The sequence below is a fragment of the Mauremys mutica genome, chromosome 7 (genome assembly GCF_020497125.1).
Source record: "Mauremys mutica isolate MM-2020 ecotype Southern chromosome 7, ASM2049712v1, whole genome shotgun sequence".
NCBI lineage: Eukaryota > Metazoa > Chordata > Testudines > Geoemydidae > Mauremys > Mauremys mutica.
In genome coordinates, this window is record NC_059078.1 from 93468100 (window position 1) to 93482226 (window position 14127).

The window sequence follows — 14127 nt, forward strand, 5'->3', positions numbered from 1 at the left end:
CTGAAATAGGACATTGCAACATTGTCATGAGTTTTCCTAGCAATGAACATCTTCCCTCCCCCACTAACCCCATTGCCTAAACAGTTGGTTTCTTTCAATTGCTTAGTGCGCCTGTGTTTTTCAATACAAACTAAATCTAATGTAGATGATGGAGGAATGCAGCACAAGTTTAAAAGTCAACTTTTTCTCCATGATTTCTAAGTTTTAGGGAGATCATTTACAGTGGCATTTCACCACCCAAGGCTGTGTTAGTTTTCAAGATCCAGAAGGAATGGTAAGGTCTCAACCCGTGTCCAGTAGAGTAAATTTGTTCCTGCAGTGTCTCTCCCACAAATACCTCCTTTGCTATTGGTAGCCCTGTCAGTGGGTTGATTCAATTATGTATTGAAAAATAATATCAAGCATTATTATGGGATCTTAAAGCATAAATGGGCAAATATGTACATCCTAGGATATCTTTCTGTTAGGGAACAGAATACTAGATAAAATGAACCTTGAGTTCTCCTCAAACTCACATCAAATCTAAATTGTTTTTGAGCTTCAATATCATTCATGTATTTTTTCTAGATGCTTCTGCAGTCAGGACCAAAGGCTGAAATACCAAATCATGGTCCTATTTCCTGACCCATGAAGTTAGATAAACATCCACACATATGGATGTGAAGTCACACCTAACCTCTGAACATTTAGAAGTTTGCTCATAACTAATCTTTCTACGTAGCTGTGCCTATTACAGGCTTCCTGGGATGTTTGGGCAGATATAGCTATAGTTTTCAGTTGTTAATATAGAAGTCTCTTAGTACAAAAATGGTTACTATCTGAACCAAATCACAAGTTCTACCTAGCTTAAGTACTTATATGTCCCTCATTACTGCAGTAATGGGGGCCACACACATTTTAATATATTTATCCTCCCAACACTCCTGTGAGGTCAGGAAATATTATTATTCCCACTTTACAGATGGAGAAGTGAAGCAATGATAGACTAAGGCCCAAATTTTTAAGCATATTTAGGCATTGGTGACTTCAGTATTGTAATGCCTAATTGTTTTAGGAGACTAAGTCTAATTTTCAAAAATGATTTAGGCACTTACTTCAGAGCCAAAATCCCATTCACAGTCAGTAGTCTGTGGCAGAGCATGGACTATAACCCCCCAAACTCAATCAGAGGTGACAGCTTTTATTTAACTTTACAGGAAAATGTTCTTTCATATTATTCACCTTCTTTCTAAAGTAATGGTCAGTAATACATCCTACAGTACCTTACAGACTTCTACAAGTGACCACAGTCATGTCAGCCAACTGTGCCTATTCAAGATATAAGAATTTTCTAGCTTTCCCCTTCCCATAGGTACAGATGCACTGTCAGCAGCATTGAGATCAAGAGCCTTCCTGATACTACAGCTGTGAATTCTGACCTAACTGTGGGAAATGTGAATATGAAAAATGAAGCAGACTGTAGATGTTATAGCCCCCAAGCATACGGAGTCATCAAGGCAGCTAATATTTCATTTCTAATGCTAGACATCTGTTATCAAAGCTTCACACTGATGATGAAGATTCTAACAACTCAAGTCAGGGGATCAAAGTTTTCTTTACCATGTACAATAAGAGGCCATAGAGAGAGGCTGAACATGATTCATTCCTTTCTGACCCTTGCCCTGGCAACTGGAGTATAACATAGAAGAATGACTAAGGTTTTTACACCGCACAGCTAGAGTTTCTTCTTGTTGTCGTCAAATACTAACCTTTTAAGTTTGACTAAAATAAGGTACTAAGAAAATTATCCGTAGAAAAAAAATCCCTTCTCATTTTCTGTCTTGCTTTCCAAATGCTCTCCATTTTTATGAGAACACTTTATATTAGTATTTCCTTCCCCACCAACAAGTTAGTGCCTAGAATTTTCATCTTAGTTTCCATTTGGTAGAAATTATTACAGGCATGACCTCAAGTCAACTCACAGTTACAAATGTCATGGAGCATCCTGATGACAATTTCAGATTGCAATTGGGTATCAGCATTTCTCATTTGAGGTCTGACCCTCTTTCTTTCTATACCAAAAACTTTCACTGGACTCTGTTGGTGGTTTAGGTGAGCAAGGCTGCAGAGCTGGCCATTTAGTTAGCTTCTCCCTCTCCAGATCCTCTGCCACCTAGCAACACAAAGCAGTTGAAAACAAAATGACAGCTGGGACTATTCTACCTCACGCCCAACCCTCAGTGCCTCATCGTCCTTGGCCTAAAGATCATGGCAGAGATGTGGCTGGAGCACTGCTGCAATTTTGCTGAGGCAGTATTAAATTGTATTGGAGGTCACACCAACCAAAACTCAGTTCCAGGACTGGAGGCGGGGAAGATAAAAATATTTGGCTCTTTAAAATGTCATGGTTTTTCAGTATATAACTGAATATAAAACATCCCACCTTAATTATCACATGTATTTATTTAGCAGGGTAACGTTTCAGCAGGAAAGGTAAATTCCATTTATGCACCACTGGTAAAAAGTAGGAAAGGAATTTTATAATCTTCTTATTCAAAAGCATATTGCCATTTCCTCAGGGTGATTGGTTCATAAAGCAAACTAACCTTGCTTACTTAGGGCAAATACTAGGTTGCTTTATTTTTTTTAAATTTTGGTTCACATTTCGTAGTACCCAGGAATTATTTATGCCTACAGTGGTCATATAGGATAAAGTGGAATAAGAGATGCTATTACTGGGAACACCTCTTATGGAAACTTCCTGTACAATTTAATCAGAATTATAGCTTTTGAATAGAGGTTTTAAACCAATTGTATGCAAGGGAAGGGATAGAAGCTTCACACATGAGTTTAAGGCTCTCTCCTATATTGTCCACAAAACAAAAAAAACACCAAATCAGCTGGAAAAAACTGGGCAACAATTTCCATAAGTTCCCCCTGCTTTAACCAACCAGGAGGGGAGAGGGCACAACCTACTCCTTAGTTCCCCTTTGACCCAGTTTCCTCTTCCTTTTATACCCTTTCCTAAGCAACCACAGGACAGACAGGGACCTGTTAAACTTTTACAGACCATAATGCCCTTATCTTGTCACATGAACCAACAGCACAGAAGCATATAGCAAGGCTATAAATCTCTTTTAAATGTATAGGTTGGTTTAAAAGTTCTATCGAAAAGGTATAATTTTCTATTACATTTTGCATGTTTAAAGAGTAATTTTTATACATTCATATTCTAATTATATATGATGTTTTCATACGAGACAGATCAGCTTCAACTGACGCCAAAAATGGAGACAAGCAATTGTTTCCAGTATTGACACACCAAGTGATGAAAGAAGATGTCTGACTAAAGCAAGCACATTAGAATTCGTATTTCATTCTGCATGCCTGCAAACATTATTAATGCAAAGCATCCACATAATGACTGGAATTTAAAGAATAAAAATACAACTTGCTAAAGTTGCTAATGCCAAGTGCAACAGAATAAATGGAACACCAGTAGGCAAAGTCTTTAGGCTTTTTTCTTGACATATATATTGTCTGTATTTATGACAGTTTGTGAAAAACAATAGTTTTAGCTCCTATTAATTAAAACTACAATCAACCACTATACACACACAAGCTCGGCAAAATAATTCTGTCTTAAATAAAACAAAACAATAGTAAATGCAGTCAAATTACAGTAGAATGAAGAATGGCATGTATATCAACCATGGTGCGTGAAATAAGAGAAAGTAGGAAAAGCCTGTGAAGAATTCCCACAAAAATCCTATCTGATTTTATTAGCATATCAATGCAACTTCTTGCAGATCTCAGGAAATTTCTCTTGTTTTTAATAAGACAATATATATCAGATGACAGTTTGGTTTTATGTCCAATAAAGTAACATCAGGTTTCATTAAAGCAATGGAACAAGTCAGATTCTGAATATTACTTTATAATTATGTACTTTAAATACATACAATAAAGCATTACTGGAAGCTTAGTTAAGGAATGCAAACAAGGCTACCGTATGTGGGTATTTCTACTGTACACCACTCCCTTGTTAACAATCTTTACTATTCAGCAATGTATGAATAATCCAGTACATATGAACTGAAAATAAATATCCTCTGAGACAGCAACAGGCTTTATCCCAACACATCCTGAATAGCTGTTGTTCTAGAATAGGGGTGGCCAGCCTGTGGCTCCGGAGCCACGTGCGGCTCTTCAGAAGTTAATATGCGGCTCTTTGTATAGGCACCAACTCCGGGGTTGGAGCTCCAGGCGCCAACTTTCCAATGTGCCGGGGGTTGCTCACTGCTCAACCCCTGGCTCTGCTACAGGCCCTGCCTCCACTCTACCCCTTCCTGCTCCCTCCCAAACCTGTAGTGCCCTCGCTCCTCCCCCCAGAGCCTCCTGCATGCCATGAAACAGCTGATTGGGAGGTGTGGGGAGGGAGGTGGAGGTGCTGATCAGCAGGGCTGCCAGTGGATGGGAGGTGCTGGGAGCAGGGTGGGGGAGCTGATGTGGGGTTGCTGATATATTACTGTGGCTCTTTGGCAATGCACATTGGTAAATTCTGGCTCCTTCTCAGGCTCAGGTTGGCCTCCCCATTCTAGAAGCTAGCATAACTAGTGTACTTTGCAATATGTCTTTCTAATTCCATTTTAACACAATTTAGGTAGAATTAAAATAAACAGTTATCTACAACACAAAGTACAGGAACAAGAAACTGATCTGACAATCAGACATACAAACAGACTGTATTGTGTGGACCCTGCAAGGGTTTTTTGCAATTTTTTTTATTTTCCATTAGTCCGACTCTTTTCTTTCCCTTAAAAAAGTGTTTATTTTGTAAAGTGGAAATAAAGATAAAAACTATTATATTTAATATATAAGATAATGTAAAGCCAACAATATACAGTTGCAAATATAAATGTATTGTAAAATTCATCCAATCAAATGCTGTAACATATGGTCAAATTTTGATTTTCCGTCAGTATATTTACTTTGTTCATGTTTTTGGTATATGAGTACTTTACAAAAATGCATGTATATTCCAATCAGTGTGGCTGTTTGGTTCTTTTCCCTGATCTTCCTTTTGATGGGAAGGATGTGTAATATATATAAATATTTTAAGGAAGTTACACCCAAAAGATTAATCTTATATTTTGTCCCAGAGGTGATAAATTTCATGGTCATTCTCATTTATTATGGATTAAAGCCATGCATCAAAACATCTCTGTCTACTACTTTCACAAGGCTAAATTCATTAAGCTAAAACTTCCATTATCCCTGAGGATCATAGATGTCACAGAAGTTCATGATCTGGATGTGAACGGCACAACCCGATGCAGCCTGGGCTCTACCCACTCAAGACTTTGTAGATTAGTATCAGATTCCTTCATTTTGTAGATTTTTAAGGGCAGAAGGAACCATTATCATCATCTAGTCTGATCTCCTTGGTAACACAGGCCACAGATTTCACATACTGTTTTCTGCATCTAACCCAGTGGTTGAGCTAGAGCTTACCGTTTTTAGAAAGATATCCATTCTTGTTCCAGTGGTTAGTTAATCTCACTGTTAAACATTTGTGTGCCTTATTTATAGTTTGAACCTTGCTTAATTTAACTTCTAGCCATGGTATCTTATTATGCATTTGTCTGCTTGATTAAAGAGCTAACTGGTATTAGATACCTTCTTCCTAAGATTCTAGACCTTCCCTCTTTAAACTAAATAGATTGAGCTCCTTTAGTCTCTGCCAGAAAGGAATGTTTTCAAGCTCATTCTTGTAGCTCTTGTCTGAACCTTCTCTGACTTGACACATCGTGGGGCTGCTCTAAGTTGCACCTGGCTGCAAAAGAACCCCAGGAACCATTCTGGTAAATGGAGATTGCCAGAGAACTTCTGTGCTTCAGATGCACTTCTCTTTTCCCCTCAGTTGCGGCTATGTGAAGGATGCAAGAAGGGATGGCATCCCAGGTATTTGATGAGAAAAGACAAATAAACAGGCTTGCAGATAGGAAATACATAGGGTTAGGAAAAAAAAATTTCCCCCAGGCTGGGACCATGACATGAAGAACTGATACAGTCAAGTGCTCTGTGGCAGGCACTACTACATATGCATTTTGGCCAGTGGACTCACATCATTGCAGACCCACACCAACACCTTTGCATGCTATCTCAGAATACGTTGTCATAGAGACCTGATCCACAACGCACAAAGAAAATGTGATGTCCCCCTTTATGGCTTCTTCCCATTCTGGGCAATAGAACTATGGTGAATCTGATGTTTTCTGTATTTGTGTCCCGGTCACAAATTGGGGCTACAAGCAGGATTTGGCCCATAGAGAAGTGTGAAAGTCATTTCAGGTGGAGTTTCACTAAAGTCCCATACTAGCAACAAAAAAAAACAAAAAACAAACCCACCTTGACAAATGAAATCTATCTCAAATACCCTTATGTTGCATGCTGTGAAATATGGAAATAGGAAGATTTCAATTTTTGCAACATCACCGACTCCATTTCTAATGCCTTTTCTCCTTCAGCTGTTTAGTGAGGTGGCTATCTATTAAGATGTCCAATGCCTGTATTTCAAGGATTAAGGGTGAAAGTTATTTCTGCCATCATAAAAGCACTTTTAAGTCACCACCGTTATTAGAACTATGACATATCAAAAACACTGGATAATGCTAGAAAATAAGATTCTATCACTTATACATTCTTAAGAATTTAACTGAATGTTTAATATATATGCAGGCATTGGTGGTGAACAAATGGGAAGTTACTCAAATGAGAGCAAGTAAGGGTACTCATTTCCCAAGGCAAAAATGATCTGTAAGCAGTAACACTCACCTGCCAGCTGTTATATTTTACCTGCACCACCTAATTCTCTACAGCTGAATATCTAACCATTTTAAAAACTCATGCTTTTGCCTGGCACAGAGCTGAGGCTTAACTCGTTGGACACATTGCTCTTAAGAGCTTGTTTACTTGCCCCAGTAAGTGTTAAAGATGGGCATCCTAGCATAGAGTGTATAACATCTTTCTGAGCATTGGTGTGGCAGTTGACAGCCATTCCTTGGATGGCTCTTTTGTCTCCATGAAGAAAGGAAAATCAAGGGGACAGCAACTAATTGTCTCACTACACACATGGTGTATTATGGTTAAGTCGGCAAGAGTGGCTTTCTTAAAGGTACCAGTAGGTGTCACTGTGGGCAATGGTATTGGATGAACTCTGTAAGAGAAATAGAAGACTGGGACAGAACACAAAACATACGTTACAAATTAATTATTCCTTGTTTCTAATATAGTCACTAATTTTATTTTTCATATTAATGCTGTATTTTAAAGAAGGAAATGATTCACGTTTTCTTCAACTCATTAACTGCAATAGGACAAATTTTCCACATAAATGTTACATTTTGTTTCTAACAGCTTTGCAAAAGAAAGAATCAGGCAAGCTGATTACAAAAAATAGCCTCATTTTATTTTCCAAGACATGTGAACAATAGATATTTACAAACTGCTATTCAAACAAACCAGGTGGAAGAACATTCTCTGAACAGAACAGGAACAGAGAAGGGTGCATTTCACATTTGTTTTCATCTTTGGCATTCACAGATTGAAAATATGAATCAGCGCTCAAAGTAACAATCTATTCTCATAGGGACAAGATGAAAAGGCCTATACGATGGAAACCGCTTAGTAAACTTTATGCACAAAATAAGCCAGAAAAAGTCTCTATGAAGAAATGAGGGTCAGATAATAAATCAGAATAAGTCCAAATGCCATTGTCTCATACTATATAAATGTTTCTAACATAAGATACAAACCAGAGATGGAGTGTTGTGCAGAGTTTACTGCAGAGATTCTTGGATTTGATCCTGGCTGTCTCTCGCATACTGTTATGCAAATTACATATGTATGGAACCTGTAAGTTGCTGAGCAACACCCTGTGAGGTGCTGAATGCCCTCAAACTCTCACTGACTGCAGCAAGAGTTGAGGCCACTCAGCACCTTGTAGGGCCAAGCTCTTAATCTCATTACACCTCATTTCATTTAATGTCAAATGAGTATAAATAGTTACCTGGGGTAAAATTCATGTATGTTAAGCACTTTGAGCTCATTGGATACAGAGATGTATGCCACAGAGTGTATATTACAAAAGATCTTGTAATTTTGAAAAAAATCTGAAATCTAAAAAAATCATATTGGCATAATTTAACCAGGGAGACTTACTTGCATTATTAGGCTAAAGTTATCTTCCTCAAGAGCTCTCATACACCTCATTGAATCAAGTTTGAACTTTTCAAGTGCACCTTTGAGGCCTCGGACCCTAGCTCACCTCAGCCTACATCTCAGATCTCATTTCTTACTGTGTCCCACAGACCCCTTTACTCATCCCACATAAACAAAGAAATTCATTAAAAAAGAGTAAGACAGAATGATTTTTGGTCTGCTAGTTACGTAGAAGAAAGATTGCAACATTCTTCTTGAGTTTACTGTTAACATTACCAGAAAAACTTCTTTTAGGAGAATTTTTGCTGTCTTATTTTGGAAATCAGACGTTCTCTGGTGCAAGTAAAAGTGTATAAAGCCTTAGGGCCAAATCCTTGGCTCCAGTACAAAAGCAGCTAGAATTCTGCCCTAACAAGGCAGCTGGGGACTCCCCTTGTGTAGGCAACTTACTATGTAAGGCATTTATGTCAGCTGCTTCTGTTTCAGCATAGTGGGAATTCTGGGGCCATGCCACTGGGAAGGTGCAGAGAGGGTAAATGGCTAGCTTGGGCTGTCCTCTTATGATCCTGGATGAATAGAATACCCCATCATGGGTTGTTTATCTTGTACTGGAAGCTCAAGTTGAGTCCAGGCTGCTCCTAGACTTAGAGTTGGGGAGAAAGATGGCAGAAAGCCAGCTGACCCTGATGGCTTTCTCTTTAAGTTGTGCTTATCTGGTAGCTGTGACTTCACCCTTTCCCAGTCAGAGACAGATACCCTCCGACCAGCAAATGCGTCTTTTCTTCTCTAATGACACTTATGTCAGGTCCTTTGAACAGTCAGTGAAAGGAAAATTAGCAATTGGAGTAGGATGAGAAAGTGAGTGCATCCATCAATCACTGATGAAAGACCATATGGTAGCAATTAGGGCCATACAAAACTTTTAGGACAAAATCTGAAACCAAGTTAATTTCTTGAACTAGAATTGATTTTCCTTTAATGTGGAGTACTTTGGGATGTCTTGGCTTGAGAATAAAGTAAAAGGCCAGTTAAGAGGTAGCAGTGGGACTGCAGTGCCTTTCATGGTACTCCACACTGATGCAGAAAGGGGAAGTAGGCAGCCTACTTTCCCTCCTGCTTGAAGAGGGTTTAGAGGTCAGTGGGCCACCTGCCCATTCACTGAAGACACCTGAAGTCAGAGTGGGATGGAGTTTAATGTAAAGGGAGGGCAAACTTGATTCTCCACATAAAATTTAGGAGTTATTTATCCCTGCACTCCCAGTTTTTCTTTGCCAAAATGGAATGATCCAGTACCTGACATTTTTGCAAAGATTAAGAATAATAGCCCCAGATGACTTGTGTCTGGAAGCAGCAAGAAAACTAGACTCCTTTGGCAAGCAATTAAGAAACAATTCATTCAGCTTGTGTGTTAGATGTTTGGTATTTTTATGATACTTTAGGAAGTATCTGAAAACAATTTTTATTAAACTTAATCTGTTCCTGTTGCTATGTTTACCTACGGCATCTAAAGCGTAAACCTTCATTTGTGACATTATACAGTCAACTATCCCAGTCAACTACGATACCACAATAGAGGATTATAATTTTAGTTTTGAAATAAGCTTTCAGAGAAAAACTCGAAGAACAAAGATCCTGGGCCCAATTCTTGGGCTCGTAAATCTGCATTCTGCATGTAAAGATGGCCCCAGCGTGGAGGAATCCTACAGTTGTGTATACATTTCATAGTAGCTCCTGTGCTAGCCCCACTATCCTCAGTAGGTGCAAGGGCAGTCTGAGAGAAAGTGTGTGATGGTGCAACCCTGCATCCAGCTGATGTCTGGATGGTTGAATGGTGTCAGGGACTGTTGGCAATTCGAGTAAAACAAGGCAACTTACTGCTGTATTTCACATCAGGGACCAAAAGGTACCTGTTAGCCCTTACTATCACTTAGGCCCACCCCCATTTAGTCTTGTACCAAACCCAGTCAAGTTGCACCATAAAATCTGCATCCCTTTTTCATATTAATGTTCAGTCTGTAAACAGCAACAAAGCTACAGAAATTTCAAAAATGCTATAAGCAGAATTGCTTCTAGGCAGAATGTTTTTCACGTTTCCCTGTGAGCTGTTCTTGAGGACCATCTTCCAGCACCTATTTTTCCTCTATTTAAACCATCAGGTTACAGCCTGATGGTTTAAGACTGGAAAGGTTTTTCTGCTCTACAATCTTGTAATCACATGGCTATCAGATGGGCTCTGCCACTCAGTTCCCCACCTGAGGGAGTTACAAGTGCTCAGCACTTCTCTGGATTAGGCCAAGCAGGAGTTGAGGTTCTTTGCATTTTGCAGAATCAGGCCCCTGTGGCAGGTAAATCGGAAACCAAATTTGGACTACATATTACTGGACTGCCTTTGAATAGTTTTGGTTTTTTTTTTATTTCCCATTGTTTTCCCCTTCCTCACACCATTTGCTTTTTTGTTGCTTCTCTTCACTTGAAAAACAGATTTGCTTAATGTTTCATACCAGCTAACGGGATATGTGCTTGGTCATTAACATTCATTAGCTGTTGGATTTTGTTTCAGCCTGCATAGAGTTGACACTATCAAAAGTAACACTTCTTTTCAGTGCCTGGGAGGAAAGTCTGCCTATGATGGGATTGTCAGAAAACAGGAACAAACAGGCAGGTCAACAGTAGAAATAAAGGACAGTTCTAGCCAGACACATTTTGAACTGTCTGCAGAAAAATGAGGCAAATGTATTTATAACAAGGTATAATTCTTTATACGTTTTGCCTAAATAACCACATCAGAGCAATTTTAAATCAAAATTACATTTCCATTTCCACCCAAAGCACAGTTTTTGGAGTAGCATGCCCCAATTCGGTCAAAATGTGTGGTCATGCTCTAAATATATGTTGTTTTTCATAGAGCTGCCAACTTTTGAATTAGCAGAAAGGTCTTAACCTATATAAAATAATTATTATGAATAGCTAATAAGAATCCTTTAATGTTCACTTCAAGGAGATAATTGGCTGATACACAGTGTACAATGTTCTGTTCCCCCTCCCTCTGCCACACACACCAGGGATTCTTGAATGCCAGACCTGTGGGAAATCAGAGAAATTTCAGATGATAAAACTGCAAATAATTAGCTAACCAAAGTATGGGGAAATAAAGTGCAAAGCCTGCTCACTGGGGACATATTTACTTAGATCATATGATCTATCACATGATTATTTGTGACCTTCCTGTTCTGTATTCACTGAAAAGTTCACATTCATCTTCCAAATTTGTGAAGAGATATCAGTCTGCAAGTGTAAACACTAAGTTACAGATTTACATAAATTCCTCCTTCATATTTGCGAATCCCTTGGAACACATCTTCTGAGAATGGTAATAAAAAATAGCAACTTTGAAGATTTTTTTTTTAATAGCTGGGATAGATGGCCTGGGAAAGATGTTTAAGTGAAACAACCAGACCACATCATATAGTAATATATTCCACAGATAGCCACAGCTTACTGAAATCCATCCCATCAAATGGCAAACACGCATGCTTATAAAGTTGCTTAAACTCGACTCTGTGATATTAATGTGGGAATTTTACAAATTAGTATCTTATCACTGAAAAATAACAGAAGAGATTTAAAATCCGTTGATTTAATTTTTAATTAGTGTGTGTACACAATCCTATTGTAAACATATTAATGAAAACTGGAATATTGTAACTCCAAACACCATTGCATTCATCTTTTTTTGTGCTGTTGGAAACTACAGCTGTGTCACTCCTATAGTCTGCTCACTGATGGTCAGCACAAAAAACGTCTAATGAGTGCCTCCTTCTACCAGCTGAGCTGGGTGTGGAGGTTATTAATGGGAAAAGGGTTATCTGTGTACATCTAATGTAGCAGGGTGCTAAAATAAATTGGAAAGGACAGCGTACAAGAATGGTCAGGCTTTTGGTGTATATTCTGAAACAACACGTGAGCTATTGTGTTGCACCAACTGCATTTGAGTAATCTCAGTTCAAAAATCCACAGTGTGCCACCCTTCTGGAAGAGCATCTGTATTTGGGTGGGGGACAAGAGGGAGGGCTTGGATTTAAGATATTTCTTGATAAACTTAAAATGACAATGGTATAAGGAATTCTCTTTCTGAGTTCCCCTGGAACTTTATGATCCTACTTCAATGGATTTTACAGCTTGTGTTTAATACTGGGGGAATTCTATGCCACTGTGCATGCGCAGAATTCATGTCCCCTCACAGATTTTTTTTTCTCCGCAGAATATAGATTCTGCTGGAGAGGCACTGAAGTTACACCTTTTGCCCATCAGGGCTGCTGTGGCACCAGAAGAGAGGGCAGGCAGCAGGCAGAGAGGGACAGGGAGAGACTGCATTCTTCACAGCAGGGCCAGGTGAGGAGGCACAAGTCAGACAGAGTGGGGAACATGGGGCTATGGGTGTGTGTGTGTGTCACAGACTGGGGTTCGGAAGGGGATGAATGGGAGGAGGGGATGAATGGGAGGGGATGAATGGGAGGAGGGCTGCAGGGCCACAGCGGGTAGGAGGTGCAGGTACACAGGGGGACGGGGCAGATGTGCCTGACTGAATGAGAGAGGCTAGGGGTCAGACAGGGTCTGCCTGGGGAAGCTCCTCAACTCCCTAAAGTTCCCCCCATTCAAAAAACCCCAACAACAATAAAAAACGCTGTTCCATACTTTCCTAACCCACACCCAATAACCCTTCAGGTTCACTCCCAGGCTCCTTCCCTATCCCTCAGCTTCTCTGGTACCTCTGACTCCCCCAAGCCTTTGTACTGCTTCTGAGGAGTGCAGGAAATATATTTCTGTATTGTAATTTAAATGAATTACTCAAAGTTCTGTATTACTATGCCTAGTATCCTGAATCATTTTTGTCTATATTGTTACAGACATACTTGCTGTAATAAATAATTGAAAATGGCATGATTATATTATGTTATTTTGACAAATAAAATATGCAGAATTTTGCAGAATTTTAAAATATTGTGAGTAGATTTTTTTTTTCGGTGCAGAATTCCCCCAGGAATATATTGGACAAATGGAACAAGCTTTTTATCAACTGAAATAATAAAAAACTCATTTGCTATGTAGCGGAATCTATCTGACCCCTGGAAAGCCTCCTGAAGAGACCTATCTGGAGCTGCTGGAGTTTTCAATCTAAGACAATCTGATTCCTGAGATATTTTAAAATTCACTACATAAAAGTAAAGGATGTTATCTCTTCATGGTAGTATTTTTTAAAATCAGCAGAGCCCTTTAATGTTAATGTATATTTGGAAGAAGTCTTTCATGACCAGAGGTTTGCAGCTTGCTTAACATTCACATCCAGTGCAGACACTTAGCTGAGGTTGACTTCATACAAGAAAGCATTTAATATTACAAGGAGCAATGAAGCTGTTGAAAAACATATAAGGGGGAAAGAAATGTCAGGTTTATATGTGATCAAGGTTATTTAGCTTAGACATTTTAAATTGAGAAGTTACTTTCAAGAAGTGGAGTGGTCACATTTATGATCATTACAATAGCTGTAACATAGAAAAATAAGACTCATTAATATTTAACTATCTAAAAACAGAGAAGAGGAGAAGCAAATATACTGGAAACTTTGCAGAGAAGGAGCAAAAGAAAAACCCAACTAACACATAGTCAGCAGATGAAGATGTACTAGCATTACCTAAGGAAGACAAACCCAGTCTCACTAAAATGGCAAAGGATAACTGTCAAGGTGATAAAGAACTGCCAATGTACTGCATATATTTTGATGAAATTAAAATAATAGCTGTTATAAATGGAAAACACATTGAGATAGGAACAGATACAGCAACATGTGTGACACTGGTCTAAGTCTGTCTTGAATGCAAGAGGTATCTTGAGCTACAATACAGCTCAAAATGTACACTGGAGAGA

The 14127-nt window shown here is 38.9% G+C and overlaps 1 protein-coding gene across 9 annotated transcripts in view; it reads right to left on the reverse strand.

Moving 5' to 3' along the window:
- PRKG1 (protein kinase cGMP-dependent 1) overlaps nt 1-14127 on the reverse strand; it is a 924943-nt gene that overhangs the window by 220495 nt on the left and 690321 nt on the right. The window contains exons 1-3 of one of the 9 annotated variants that reach the window (XM_045024172.1): nt 7797-8219; nt 6391-6548; nt 1962-2152 (exon numbers count right to left, since the gene is read on the reverse strand). The exons of the other annotated variants lie outside the window; for them this stretch is intronic. Coding sequence (XP_044880107.1) covers nt 1962-2021 — 60 coding nt within the window. The 5' untranslated portion in view covers nt 2022-2152; nt 6391-6548; nt 7797-8219. Of the gene's footprint in view, nt 1-1961; nt 2153-6390; nt 6549-7796; nt 8220-14127 lie in introns of those variants that run through there. 9 annotated transcript variants of the gene reach the window in all.